Genomic DNA, 15,412 nt, shown 5'->3' with positions numbered 1-15,412 from the left:
AAAATTTTCTATTTTGTGATCAATAATGTTCTCTAGTTCTCCCTTGGACACAAACTCCTTCCTCCTCCACAAGTCTGAGAGGTAAACCATCCCATGTTCCTCCAATTTATTTATGATTTCGTTCTTTATGCCTAAATCTTGGACCCATTTTGATCTTATCTTAGTATGTGGTGTTAAGTGTGGGTCCATGCCTAATTTCTGCCATACTAATTTTCAGTTTGCCCAGCAGTTTTTGTCAAATAATGAATTCTTATCCCAAAATTTGGGATCTTTGGGTTTGTCAAACACTAGATTGCTGTAGTTATTGACTATTTTTTCCTGTGAACCTAACCTATTTCACTGATCAACTAGTCTATTTCTTAGCCAATACCAAATGGTTTTGGTGACTGCTGCTTTATAATAATAGTTTTACATCAGGTACAGCTAGGCCACCTTCATTTGATTTTTTTTTTTTTTTCATTAATTCCCTTGAAATTCTTGACCTTTTGTTCTTCCATATGAATTTTGTTGTTATTTTTTTCTAGGTCATTAAAATGATTTCTTGGTAGTCTGATTGGTATAGTTCTAAATAAATAGATAAGTTTAGGGAGTATTGTCATCTTTATTATATTTGCTTGGCCTATCCAAGAGCACTTAATATTTTTCCAATTATTTAAATCTGACTTTATTTTTGTGGCAAGTGTTTTGTAATTTTGCTCATATAATTCCTGACTTTCCTTTGATAGATAGATTCCCAAGTATTTTATGCTATCAACAGTTATTTTGAATGGAATTTCTTATCTCTTGCTGTTGGATTTTGTTGGTAATGTATAAAAATGCTGAGGATTTATGTGGATTTATTTTGTATCCTGCAACTTTGCTAACGTTATGAATTATTTCTAATAGCTTTTTAGCAGAATCTTTGGGGTTCTCTAAGTATGCCATCCAGCCTGACTTCATTAGAGAGCTTAATAATAATAAAAATTAAAGCATATTTGGCCACTATTAGTAAACAAACTACTTATCTTTATCTCTAAGTGTGTATATGAAGATAAATAAATAAGAAGATAAGGTAAATAAATAAGAACCAAGAACAAAAGAATAAATGAGGAACGGGACTTGTTACTTAAAAAATGAATTAAATACATTCAAAATCTCTGAATTGTTTTTTATTCAGATAGAAATGATGATCATCATAATTGATATTATGTGCCCTATGGTTTACAAAGAACTTAGTTGACAACAGCCTTTTAGGATAGCTACTTTTTAATCTTTATTTTTGAACATAAAGATGTTCAGGATTAGAGAATACATAACTTGTGCTAGGTCATGTAGTTAGTAAGTATCAAAGTCATGAATCAAACTCAGGAATTATATCTAGGTTTCAATCACACTTCTGTAATTTTTTGTAATTTAAAAATTCAATGAATTTGAAATACTTTGCAACATGAACTTAGATTTTTTTTTTTTTGTAGTTGCTGTTCATTTACATTGTTGTCATATTTTATTGGCTCTGCTTGATTCATTGTATCAGTTCGTATATTGTTATTGTGATTTATCATCAGTGTGAATAAAAGAAGGGAAATTTAATAGGATTTCAAGCATATTTTATTTTGAAGCAACAAGTCTTTACCCTGAGTTGGTGTTCATATTCAGATAATATGCTTTAATTATCTTGCTTGGGCTCTGTGTTCAGAGTAGACTAAGGGGAGTAGAAAAAAGAGAGTAGTTTTTGTTCATTTATTCCTTAATTTTTTTTTTTCAATTAGGAATCAGCATTTTTTTCTTTTCTCCGCCTTTTAAAAGAAAATAAAATTTTGTAACAAATATATATAATTGATCATAGCAAATTCCCACATTATCCATGTCTAAAAGTTTTTTTTTTTTTTTTTTTTTTTCCCTCTCATTCTGCATCATGAGTCCATTAAGGAGATTAGTATTATATCATAATTAGTCCTTTTACTTCACTTTTGGTATCTCTCATCAGAACTTGTAAGTCTTTCAAAGCTGTTTACATTATTTCTATATAAATTGTTCTATTTCTGTTCACTTGCTTGCATTAGTTCATACTAGTCCTTATAGGTTGAATTTTTACCTAAGGAAATCCTCCTACTAGTTTTTATCATTTGTCAGTTTAACAGAATAGAATAAGTTGAGCTAAATTTTAAAGGGTAAATAAATTTATTTCACAGTAACAATTATAACTAGATATTTCAAGGACCTGGATAGTTAGAGAAATCGCCCAGTCAGGCCAAGAATGGGAAGTACATTAAAAGGTCTTAAGCTGCTTACATATTATCCTCATTAAATTATCAACTGTTTTCTAATTATCCCTACTAAATTATAAACTGGCTCTGCCATTTGTCTCCTCCTTTGTCTTCATATGGCTGCCTTTGTGTTTCTGACACTGACTAGCTCACTATCCCAGTTGCTTCCCAAATCATCTACCTATTTCTAGGATACCTACTTCCAATACTTCCTTAATGGTTGTCAAAGCAGACTTCCTTTTTGCTGATTATGTTGCTTTCCTGTTCAAGAAACTTCAAGGCTTCTTAGTGCCTCCAGGATATATTACATGTTCCTTCCTTCGTTTGGTATTTAAATCCCTCTTAAGTCTTGTTTTAGCCACTATTTTCCCAGATATTTCATATTATCTACCTGTATAAACTAGCAAAACTGTGTATCTTGCTATTTTCCAAACTTGACAATCTTACTTCTATCTCACTACTTTTGCATAGGCTTCCATATGCTTGGAAGCTTTCTTCAAGATTCCTATCAGATGTTACTTTCTTTAGGGAGTTTTATTTATTTCTTATAAGTAGTACTCTTTTCCTCTTCAAATTGTATTCATTCATGTTATATCCATTAAATTCTTTGAGGTAGGCACTGTTATTCCTTTTTGGTATTATATTTAACCACAGTGTCTAGCATATAGCAGATACTTAATGTTTGAATTGTGCTTTTTTTTTTTTTTTCCTTTTAAACCAACTTTAGTACATTGGATAGAGATTTAATAAATATTTTTTGAATAAAATGATTCTTGTAGTTGGAAATGAAAATTTATAAGGATTAAAAAATCAGGCTATAGTCTACATTAAGATTTTGATATCACTGTGTATCTCCCAATCCCAACAACATGGAAATTTTCTATTTCTGCCTAGGCAGAATGGTCATTGAGGGATGATAGGACAAACTTAGCTGTAATACATTTTAGTATAGCTAAAATAATAGTTTCTTATTTAGAAAGATGATCAAAAAGGTAATTAAGACCTCTCAACTCTTAAGTTGCTCAAACAGTGGACTTTTTTTTTATTAAAGCAAAAGACTTGGACCAACTAAAAGGAAGTAACAAAAGTTAATGAGACAGAAGGTAGTAGCTGGAAGCCTTGCCAAAATGATAAGCTATATCCCTCTTGGAGAAAACAGCTCTTAAGCTAGAAGCTATATCTAACTCAAAGGGAATGGTAGTCAGAATATTTCTATGCACTATAGTTTTTTGGTTTTTTTTTTCATTGCAAAAATTATAGCAGCTAAGTAGCTGCCAAAAGGCAAATTGAATACAAGAAAACAATTTCCTGGTAATTGGGACTCTAAAATAATTGACTGCTTCAGGAGCTAGAGAGTTAGTACTAGGGGAGGGGGGGTCTTCTAGCAAAAGATGGATGACCTATTGTCAGGTATGTTGTAGAAAGGATTTTACTTCAAGTAGAAGTTGAAATGACTGTTCACTGAAATAATAAGGAATATCACATAATAAGTATGAAGATACTTAAAAGTTTTGTGATATGAGCAGTTTGGCACCCAGAGCTTATGACAGGGTTTTATGATGCAGAGAAAGCAATGAATGTATTCCTAGGATCATCTGGATAGTACTAAACCTGGACTATTCTGCCAAGGAAGCTATAACATAGATAATTAAGAATTTATATTTTTGATGCTTTAGGGCATTGACTGACTAAAAAGATAAAATAGTGATTTGAAACTGTTTGCCTCTCTAAGTTATTAAATTGTTTTAGGGTTGTCTTTCACTGTTTTTGTTATAGCTGCGTCTTAATTTTTGAGATGCTTTTTATTCATTGATTGAGCACCTACTACATACAAAGTTCTATGCTCTTGGACTTATAGAAAATAGACAGAATAGTACCTGAATTGAATGAAGTTATAATCTGCTGAGATAAATTGATAATTATGCTACTATTGTTGAGTAAGTTGTATATATGATAATTGTTTTAGGACTAAACAGGAAATAATTTTTTTCCTGAGTTGACCAGAAAAGAGATAAGGAAGAGATTGGATTTGAATATTCCCTAAAAGTTGGATAGAACTTTAATAACTAGTGATAGTAGTGTGGGGATTAGTATATATAAAGGTAAATGAATAGTACATTTAAAGATAGGGAAACAGAAAAGCTTAAGGGACTAAATTAAATTAATAGTGAATTTCATATATGTTCCTTTGGAGGTTTTTTTAGTGCTTTTAAAATTTCTGTATTAAAACAGGAGATTCTACTCAGTCTGTCCAACCTGTCCAGCCAATTGCACAAATACATCCAGTTGCTGCAACTACAAGAACAGCACCCACTTTTGTTCATAAATTTTTTGATCAAGTAACTTCAGTTCAGAAGAACGTTAATGTAGTGATTGCACAAAAGCCATCGATTAAAAATGCACAAATACCTCTGCTTTCAAATCATGTGCATATATCAGTTCCAGTCTCAGTCTTCGGGTTTTTTAAAGAAAGAAAAAAAGAAAAAAAAATCATCAATTGACAAACACAGATTTGACTAAAGAGCCAAGCAGCATAATGATGTTATTTTTCCTGCCACAATTGCACATGTAACCTGTATGGAAAAGCTGACAGGCAAATCTGCTATTTTAATTTTATTCAAGAAAGCTAAAGTATTGAAAAAATATTGGTGATTTAATTCCTGTTTGAATTATTAGAATGCATAAGGATATGCAACTAAGATATTTAAATGGGCAGCAAGTGAGTTAATTTTTATATTAAGTATATTATGCAATTTCATGTTAATTTGTTACAAAATACTCAAAGGATTATATAAAGCAATTGTAATTAGTATAGGAGAACAGTATTTATTTTCATATACTGCTGTGGAATAGTAATGAATTTTCCAAGGTCATACACATTCCATTACAGTTCTATGATTAATACCTAGGTATCTCCAACTCATTTAATTTTATGACTTTTACAGATACCTCAAGCTAATTTTAAAAACTTAGATGAAAACCATTTTCATTTATGTGGGTGGTATCTCGTATTCCTTTCAGTTGAGGACAGTACATTATTGGAAAGAGCACTGAATTGGGAGCAAGGAAATCCTTTGTTAACCACGTTCTGCTTTCTAAATTTCTTGTCTGCCTTTGGACAAGCATTTAATTTCTTATGCCTTGATTTCTTCTATAAAAATTGAGGAAGTTGGCTAGCTCAAGGTTCCTTTCAGCTTGGAAAACTTGTTTTAAATAGATAACTTTTAAGACCCCTTCAAGAAAACACTGATTTTGTAATGTTTTCTACAGTACTTGAGTAGTTTTTTGTTTGTACAAAGAAATAAATTTAAAATTTTTTAGTATAGACTAGAATATACTTTGGAATGTTGCTTCTGCCTCATATGCTGAAATTGCCTTATCATATGGCTTTTTTAGGTTTATTTTTTTAGGCTTATTAAAGTGTAAGCTTTAACACATTTTAAAAGCCTTGTTAAATTTTAGGAATGAATTAAATAAAGTGTTTTAAGTTCAAAGCACTTAGCTTATTTAGTTTTGCAAATGCATTGGTGAAAACTTGGTCCCTGAGCATGGTATATTTTTTTCAGAGCTTTTGCTTATTCTAACTATTTTGCAAATAATGTGCTCAGACATGCTCTTATCCCCAGGTAAGAATTTTCTTATGGAAATAGCATCATTTTGTGACTTATTAGAGAGTGAATATTTTTAAAGAGCCGTTCTGTTTTCTCCTAGACTTGCATTTCATTGATTTTTGATATTCAAAATCAGTATCCAGATTTTTTAATTGTCTAATTTTAATAGACTTTAATAACTTTAATTAGAAAAAAATTTAAATTATAAACATCGAAAGATTCTTAGTAATTATTAATGTATGTGGTTTGTATTGTGTGTGTAACCTAGATTTTTCATGTATGTGTGTGTGTTTATGTGTATGTATTTTAACATTGAAATCATTGTAGGTCTGAATGAAAGTACCTTTGTAACGAAACGTCTCTCTACTTCTGAAGTAAACAGTGTAACTTCAAAGAAACCGAAGTCAAATGAAGATATTGCTGGAACCCATCCCTCATCTCCCTTCTCTTCAGTAAAGTCACCATCACAGAATACGCCTTCAAAAGGTAAAGTGGAGTGAGCTATGGGAGTAAGTTTTGATAAGTTATTGATAATAGAAAAAAATAGAATTTTTTAAAAAGTAAAAGGATTGCTTAATGATATATTTTAAATACATAAATTTGTTTTTCATATTAGATTTTTGAGACATAAAAGTGATAAATTTGAAGACTAAATATATTTAATACATTTTAGGTACAATTACTCCTACTAAAAATGGACCACCTTTCCCAAGAGCTTGTCCAAAGTGTAATATCCATTTTAATCTATTGGATCCTTTAAAAAATCACATGAAGGTAAGCATTTTATGAGTCTGTAATTTTGAAGTGATCTTAAAATCTCTAGATTTTTGTTATATATATTATTACATTGTATATGTTATATATGGTGGTTTTATCTATATCAAGTAAAAATAATTGAATATTCTGGTCATTTATGGTACATGATAAATATTTGTAATCATGATGAGGCATCTGATTTATCAAAGAAATGCAACATCAGTCTTCTAAATAATTACTGTATGTTACTGTATTTTAATTTTCCAGAATATAAGTTATGTTTATGGTAATGTTCTGTTACTAATCAGCAGAATATCCAGTTACATTAAACACCTCATTCTGTGTTGGATAAAATCCTCTCTAGAGGACCTATCCAACCAAAACTTTATTCTTATTGTTTTAATACCTAAGGGATCTCATTACTACTGTTGGCTTTCACTCTCTTTTATCCTTATATATAAAACAGGCCCATCTGTTTTCCTGAATGTATTTAGTAATGTTTTTATAATATTTTAATGTCAAGTAATTGTTGATACCATAATTTCCATATTGGTATTTAATATTTACATAGTTGAGAAAGATATGTTGTAATGACTATGACTAGGTAAGTATCTTTTTGATTTGGAAGCATTAGTAGAATGCTAATGTTAAAGACTAGAAATGAAGTAAAGATTTATTTAAATACATGAGATATTTCTGAAGTCTAATTTATGTAGCAGAATTTTTAGAGTGCAGGAATAATTGCATTTATCTAAGGAGTTAATCACAAAGATGTTTTGTGTCATTAAATAAGGATAATTCTAGTCTCAGTCTTTAGTGAATTATTATTTTCAAAAGTGATTAAGACTTATGTGTTTTTCTTTTAGTATTGTTGTCCAGAAAGGATAAATAACTTCTTTTGGGGATCTAATAAAGCAGAATTCTCAAGTGCTGCAAATAAAAATAAAATTGCTGATGCGGATAAAGGAAAATTGATCATGTTAGTTAATGACTTCTATTATGGGAAACATGAAGGAGATAACCTACAAGAACAGAAGACTCACACAACCTTTAAATGCTTCAGTTGCCTGAAAATACTTAAAAATAACATTAGGTATGTAAACACTTGTATAACTCTTAGAAAAATAGTAATACTGCATGATTGTAAGACGTTTCTAATTGAAGTCTCTTTTGCCAGCATTGTCTTGTGCCATTCTAGACAAGTGGGTTTAACACTTCCTACTAGGTAGTTAAAAAAGCAGAAACTCTTGCCCCCAAATCCTTTTGTTTTCACGTTCCTTCAGTTCAGGAACTTGACAGCTGAACCAATCTACTCTGCTGTTTTTCCTTGTCAGACACATCAAGAAAAGCAAAATTTATTTTAATTTTAAGAAAACACAATTCCTTTTTCAGCATTGTCTGTAAATCACTTTATTCTAGTTACATCCATAAAGCTTTTGTAACTGTCTTTGGAACTTATTTTCTTTATTTTCATATAGATTATGTCTTTGATTTCCCCACAATAGTGTTTGTTCTTGGTTTTACTCTCAGAATTTTGTTATGCTTTTGTCATCCAGAACAGTTTCTATTTCTGTGAGGGATTATTTTCAAAAAAATTATTACATTTAGATCATACTTCTAACTAGTCCATTATAAATTTATTTGTAAAAAGAATAGGGTAGTTTTTGTTTTTGTTTTTGTTTTGTTTCATATAGAACTTTAGCCAGGTTGCTTTGTTTTTTTAGACTAAACTCTACTGAGGAGAAAATCACACCATTTTTCAAATAGATGGGGAAACTTAAAGAGGTTTCTTAACTTAAAAGCCTTATTTCTTCATCTAGATGTGCATTATCATATTAAAAATAATGATTTGTGATAATTGCTAGAAGAATGATTGTTACTAGATAAAAGTTATTTGATGTCCACTATTATTTTTTTTATTATTTTATATTCCCAGTGACCCCCAGCATGATGTCTTGTACAAAGTAGACATTTAATAAATGTTTGTTGTTTAAGTTTTAGTGTGAAAGCATAATTAGAATGACTTTATATGAATATTTTATCTATGTTCTTATTTTGGAAATTAGTATAAATGGAATGTTGGAATAAAATTTTTATTAGTCATAAAAAGCAAAATGAAAATTATATAATTTAGTACAACTTGGGTATGAAAGAAAGAAGGACCTACTAAAACCTTATTTTTATGTTATCATTCATAAGTTAAAATAGATAAAAATTAATTGGTAAAATATTTTTTAATCTAGAAAGAAAAATAGGACATATGACTTTAAATTTATCAGACTGTAGTTCTTAAAAATAATATTTTATATTTTTGCCACACATTAGAGAGGCATCATTGCTTAGTGGCTAGAGAACTAGTCAGGAAGACTTTGGTACATATATATATATATATATATATATATATATATATATGTATGTATGTATGTATATAGCCTCTTATATTTGCTAACTTTATGACCCTGTGGAAGTCACTTAAACTTGTAGTTTCCTTAAGTAGCTCTCTAGGAGTATAAGTTGAAGAAGAGTTGCTTAACTGTTGAGAGGGAAGAGGAGGTCACTATGTCTGACAGTGAACATAAATTCTTGATTCTACCCCTGAATTCTACTTCGTAATTTCCTAAAGTGCTTATATATCTAATAGCTCAATTTGTTTTTCTTTGTAATTTTTCAAAGTAGTATGAGATTAATAAAGACTGGATCTGTCATTTCAGGGAAGTATCAGGTGAGAAAACTTCCTTTTTTTTTTTTCTCCCCCTTGAGGCTGGAGTTAAGTGACTTGCCCAGGGTCACACAACTAGGAAGTGTTAAATATCTGAGATCAGATTTGAACTCGGGTCCTCCTGAATTCAGGGCTGGTGCTCTATCCACTGCACCACCTAGCTGCCCCTAGGTAAGAAAACTTCTTACCAACACAGGTTGGAAGCACCTTTTCTGCAGGAGAAATCTTTGGAAAATTAAATATTGAGTTTTTGGCCAGGATGTCTTAAGAGTCCAGTCTGGAACCTAGATTGATGTTCCTGTTTTCAAGACTGGCCCTAGCCACTATACCATACTGCCTCTCTAAAATGTAGTACAAAAGTAAAATATTATTAGAACCTGTTACTCTTAATGCCCCTATTTTTCACATGAGGAAACTGAGGTTCCCAGAAGTAAGTGGCTTGCTCAATTTTGTGTGGCTAAGGGATGTCAGAGCTAGTCCTTGAACATGGGGCCCGGGGGGAGATGGGGAGAAAATGTATTTTTTTTTTTCCTTTTAAGTCAGAAAAGTAGCATGGTTGTAGACCAGATTAAGATAATAGTTAATATTTTGTCTGTGAAAATTCTTATGAATAAATGATTTTTTATATATATGTATTAAGTACCTACTTTATGCCATTCTTTGTGCTAGGCAGGATAAAAATATTCAAAGAAGGGAATATAATGCCTCCTTCTCAAGGATTTTGCAGTCTAACAATCAGTGCAAGCAGTCATGCCCTCAGAGTATTGTAGTACTGAACTTACATGTGGTATATTTAATTTAGTTTGATCAATTGGACAATCTGAAATCTAAGAATATGGGAAACATAAAATTTTGCAGAATGTTATTGTGTTGGCTCTTCTCTTATCTTTTCCTCTTCATTCTCATTCTTATTTTAAGAAGAAAATACATTTTACTGTTGGAAAGCCACTTTTTATTAGCAGGTATATTTTTTGAAAACCATACACATAAGGTAGATTTGGAAAATGTCTAAGTCCCAGATAATCAGAGAATGTCAGTTTAATATTTTGGTGGGCTGATGTGATTTCCTGAAATTGTTTGTTTTTTTTCCCTGTAAAATAAAAGTATTTTTCAAAAATATTACAGAGAGTTTTTAATGTAATCTGAGAAGAATTGTCCTTACTATTCCTCCTCCACAAAAGCAATCAATACATAAAAAAGAAAAAAAAAAGCACAATATATGTAATGTTCTACAACCCATGGAGCCTCCCACCTCTGTAGAGGTGGTGGGGTGGTGGGAGGTATAACAAGCATTAAGTTCCTGCTTTGTGTTAGAAACTAATTAACCAAGTGTAGTAAATAAAGAACCTCTACTTTGGCAAGGACCCCTAGCAGGACAGAAAATAATATGTGTAAAAAATATATATATAATAAATTCAAACAAATCCAGAGTATTTAAATTTAAGAAAAAAGATACCTCTAATTAAAGGGATCAAGAAAGCTTCATTGATTTAATTGCATTTTGAAGGAAAAGTGGCATTTTTGGTTAAAGTCATTTTATTACATAAATCTCAAAAGAAAACACAGACCTTTTAATCTTAATGAAAAGTTAAAAGCCAGTTGGATTTGAAATTAAGTACCTGGGTTCAAGTTTTGACTCTACCACTTACACATTTATGATCTTGGACAAGTCTCATTTCTTCATTGGACCTCATTTTCCTCATTAATTAGATAAGGGAAATTGACTCCATTATTTCCAAGGCCCATCCAAATATACATGGATGATCCTGTAAACTTTTTTTTTTTTTTTTTTTTTTTTTTTTTTTAATTATTTAGTAAGTTTCTCTTCTGTTTTAGTACCTGTTTTAGACTTTTCTCAATGGTTACTTCTATAAGTTGGCCCATTAAGGTTAAGTTATATTGTTTGAAAGAATTGCACCATGAGGCCTCCTTTTTCTGTCCAAACATGACTTTAGTCTAAGGTTTTGTGCCCACCATTTGAGTGGCCACCAAAAACCAGGCTGTCTTATTCAGCTTTAATTAAGAAAGCTCAGATACCCATTCCCCTCCCTGGGAGAGCAGTGTTGCAGGAGCTTTGCTTTTTCCTGTCTCCTACTGGTAGGAGGAGTTAAATCCACTGATGTCAACTGTCATGACAACTTGGAGACAGCCAATAGGTAAGAAATTATTTTATATGGATACGTTTTTCTTACATTCTTAAAATGAAGAATTGGTGATTTATTTATTAGCTAATTTCTCTAAATAAAAGTATTACATGTTATACATATTTAGTTTAGAATAGCACTTATATTTATAAAGAACTTTCAGTTTTAACTAGACAGTGTAAGCCTCAAATTTAATGAACACTATATTCTCAATCCTCCAAAAAGGGCTGTGCCATTGACGTGCAAGAAAAGAGCAAAAGGTTACTGCTTTCATTATTGTTTGTCACCCAGACTTATTGTTATAGTTTCAGTATAACCTGTTTAGGGACTCAGGAATAATTGTTGATAGTTTATGTAATCCAAGAGTTGTTTTGATCAAATACTCTTAATTTCAAATGTCCCCTCTCTCCCCCAAAAAAGCTTCAGTAAGCTGTTTAGTCATTCCCATTTTTAATCTAGTTTTTGTTAGGCAGTGCAAGGTCATGGTTATTTTTCCTAAGAAATCTTTTAGGGGAGCTGATTTAGCAAAATGTAAACTGAAAAATGGGTGATGGTTACAAGGGGGTATAGTCTGGGAGTTAAAATTAAGAGTCTGTGCTAACATTAAACCATTGTCATTAAATAGAACAAAAGTTTCTCATAATTATAGCCATTAAAATTATTATTATGTGCACTCAGAAACAAAGACACAAGTAAAAATACTGGTACTTGGTCTTTTAAGTAGCTAATATGTACTGTATATTGTCAGGATCTTCAGAGTGTTTGTTCTTATGACTTTAACTGCTAATGATGGGTAGAGTTTCCTTCCTTTCAATATTTTCTTTTAAATTGTAAAGAGTATTTTTTTTTGTGTGAAAGAAGGTGACTTTTCTCAATTTCTTCAGTTTAATATATTAAAGATTTTTTTCAAGCTTATCTTAAATATTCAGTAAAACTTGTAGGTAGTATTTTAAAAACTAAATTAGCCAAATAAAGAACAAATTGGTATGTTAAAAATATTTTAATGGAGAAAAAATTAACTGGTGCTTTTGAAAATCATTGAAAATGTTAAGTAATGAGATATAAAATCAATATCATTCTTAATTTTTTTTTTAAGCATACTGAGATTTAAATAAGAAAAGCACATGTTCAGGAAATAGCCTTACACAATAGTACATTAATTTGTAAGTAGTGTTTCTATTTTTTTTTTTTTTAAACTACAATTTTGCACCTATTGACAATCACTTATAGGTTTATGAACCACATGAAACACCATTTGGAACTTGAGAAACAGAGCAGTGAAAGCTGGGAAAACCACACGACTTGTCAACATTGCTATCGTCAATTTCCCACACCTTTCCAGCTGCAATGTCACATTGAGAGTACACATACCCCCCATGAGTTTTCTAGTAAGTTACATTTTCATTTAAGCACTATATATGTCATTTGGTTTGATATTCTGAAATGTGAGACAAAATGAAGCAAGTGTCATTTTAGAAAAATTAGAATATATAACAAAATTGGCTGTAAAGGCAATTGACTTTTGGCAGCTTTTCATTATGAATTACATATAAGAAGGGTAGTCCTATTATAGTAAATTCCATGAAGTGGAAGTTCCTTTGCTAGAGCTAGCATGTGTGTCTGTGTTTGTGTTTGTGTAAGCTTGAACAATTAGCATTGAAGCAAATAAATAAGAAAAACTAGATTCCACAACTTTAAAATATTTTAGGTAAATTTAAAAAATAATGACATTTGTACTTTTTGGAAGATTAATATGAATAAATTATGTATAGAATCTTTTAAAAATATGAGTATCATATCTTGAATGCTTTTTCTCTCTTTTAGCTATTTGTAAAATCTGTGAGTTATCATTTGAAACAGAGCAAGTTCTTTTACAACATATGAAGGACAATCATAAACCTGGTGAAATGCCATATTTTTGTCAGGTACATGAATCTGTTACAAATTTATGTATTTCTCAGTTAATCTAATTTTAACTGCTTTAGGAAAAATAATAAATTATTTGTTAATGTTTGGGCTTATCTTTCTGTTGAGAGATAAGGTTTTGAATAGCTGATAACACTAGCATAGAGCCTTGTGCATAGTAGATTCTTAATAAAATTTGTTAATTAATTGAGAAGTAGGAAATGGTAACTGTCACAGGATATCTAAACCAAATGTCAGTATCACCTCAAAATTTAGAAAAATTTTCTAGGATACTAGAAATAATTCAGGGTAAAGAAAAATTGCCCCAACAAATACCTGTAGCTTTCAAATAGAGGAAAAAAATGATAGTGAAATTATAGACTTCCTCACATGAAGTCAAGAAGATTGAAAAATAGGAAAAGATCAATTCATATGAATTTGTGAATATCTCATGTGTAACAAGTACTAAGGGCAGATAGAATTTTGTGCTATAGTATTCCTAAAAAAAATTTTTTTTAATTAACTCACAATATCCCTTGGCATCACCTTCATAAATAGAAAATGGGGTTTTGTTGAATAGTGGGTCTCATTTTAATGTTATTTATTGTGAGTTGATTACCAATTTTTGATAATTTTATTATAACTATGTCAGATATAAATGCTCAAGTTAATTAAGTATTCTTTTTATTTGTAGGTGTGTAATTATAGATCATCATCATTTTCTGATGTAGAAACACATTTTAGAACTTCTCATGAAAATACTAAGAACTTGCTTTGTCCATTTTGCCTCAAAGTTATTAAACTTGCAACACCATACATGCACCATTATATGAAGCATCAGGTAAACCAGTAAACATTCTTGTTTATTAATCCCATCTGGAATAAAATACAATGTGGGGTTTAGGACAATTGACAGAATTGAAACTTTGTTTAAATAATGATTTACAGGTAAAATTCTCAGCTAATGATAGTAAATTTCCAACTACCCTACAAGTCTACCCTCTAGTTATAATGGTATTAAATGGTAAAAATTTTCCAGGATGGAATGGAAGGAGGGTTCCCAGACATGATCTTTATGCATATTGTGTATTTCAAAGAAGGGAGGCAGGAGTATAGGAAATAGGGGAAATAAATAGTAATTTATGATAATTCGTTCAAGGAAGAGTTGGGAGAAACAAATTTCATATAATGGCATGCTTGTTCCCTGCTTTCCAATCTTCATTTCTTCTCTACTCCCATTTCTCCTTCTCCCCCTCCTTTCCCCCCAAGATTGCTGTTGCACTATTGAAGTGTAATATTTTCTCCTGAAGTTAGTGGGCAAAGAGATATAGATGTAGTCTTCCTTTGAAGTTTGAACTGAAACAGTCACAGCATAGTATTTCTACCTCCTTATCCCCTCTCCTGATTCCAACATAATTTCTGTCTAAATATGTTTGGGAGTGATTTCTCAAGACTTATTCACTTCATCCTTTTTTTACTTATCTTCTTCCCAACCTATCTCCACAATCTTTCAGATTTAGTCTAGATTTTGAAGGGGAATGAGTAGAAAACGCAATTTAGGTTTACTCAGATTATGCCTTCCTCCCCCACTGATCTGTCACTACCAAATATAGATACTGATAGGCATTAGGGAAATTGGTGAACTTGAGAATAGTGTGTGGAGTCACTAAAAAAGAATTTATATCACTGCTCTAATAGGTTTTTCATACGCCATAGCTATTTACTATGTTCTCTCTAGGAGATACTCTATCCTTGGGTGGGGAGTTCTTCCAGTTTTTTGAGAGAAGGAAATCAGCTACAGGCATGAACATAATCCATCAGAACAAAAATAGTTTGTGGTTCATATACTTGGTATCAAGGAGACTAGACCCCTTATTTCTAGTGAATGAGAAGTATCAATGGTGGGAAACACTTCTTAAAATTAAAGGCACTATGGGGACAGCTAGGTGGCACAGTGGATAGAACACCAGCCTTGAACTGAGGAGGACCTGAGTTCAAATCTGGTCTCAGACACTTAACACTTCCTAGCTG

At 31.1% G+C, this 15,412-nt stretch overlaps 1 protein-coding gene across 8 annotated transcripts in view; it reads left to right on the top strand.

Moving 5' to 3' along the window:
- The window catches only part of ZNF280D (zinc finger protein 280D), a 128,429-nt gene that overhangs the window by 34,016 nt on the left and 79,001 nt on the right, over positions 1 to 15,412 (top strand). For 7 of the 8 annotated variants that reach the window (XR_012486936.1, XM_074294610.1, XM_074294607.1 and 4 more), the window contains 6 exons: positions 6,185 to 6,343; positions 6,531 to 6,631; positions 7,480 to 7,706; positions 12,707 to 12,864; positions 13,301 to 13,401; positions 14,076 to 14,222. Coding sequence is in view for 7 of the 8 variants with exons in the window: in XM_074294610.1 (XP_074150711.1) it covers positions 6,185 to 6,343; positions 6,531 to 6,631; positions 7,480 to 7,706; positions 12,707 to 12,864; positions 13,301 to 13,401; positions 14,076 to 14,222 (893 nt within the window). In the remaining variant the exon portion in view is untranslated. The remainder of the gene's footprint in view (positions 1 to 6,184; positions 6,344 to 6,530; positions 6,632 to 7,479; positions 7,707 to 12,706; positions 12,865 to 13,300; positions 13,402 to 14,075; positions 14,223 to 15,412) is intronic. The other variant, XM_074294608.1, reaches the window with a different exon arrangement.

Source organism: Sminthopsis crassicaudata, chromosome 2, assembly GCF_048593235.1.
Source record: "Sminthopsis crassicaudata isolate SCR6 chromosome 2, ASM4859323v1, whole genome shotgun sequence".
In the NCBI taxonomy this organism is placed as follows: Eukaryota; Metazoa; Chordata; class Mammalia; order Dasyuromorphia; family Dasyuridae; genus Sminthopsis; species Sminthopsis crassicaudata.
The sequence above is the reverse complement of the archived record's forward strand: the minus strand, read 5'-3'. Positions and strand labels throughout refer to the sequence as shown.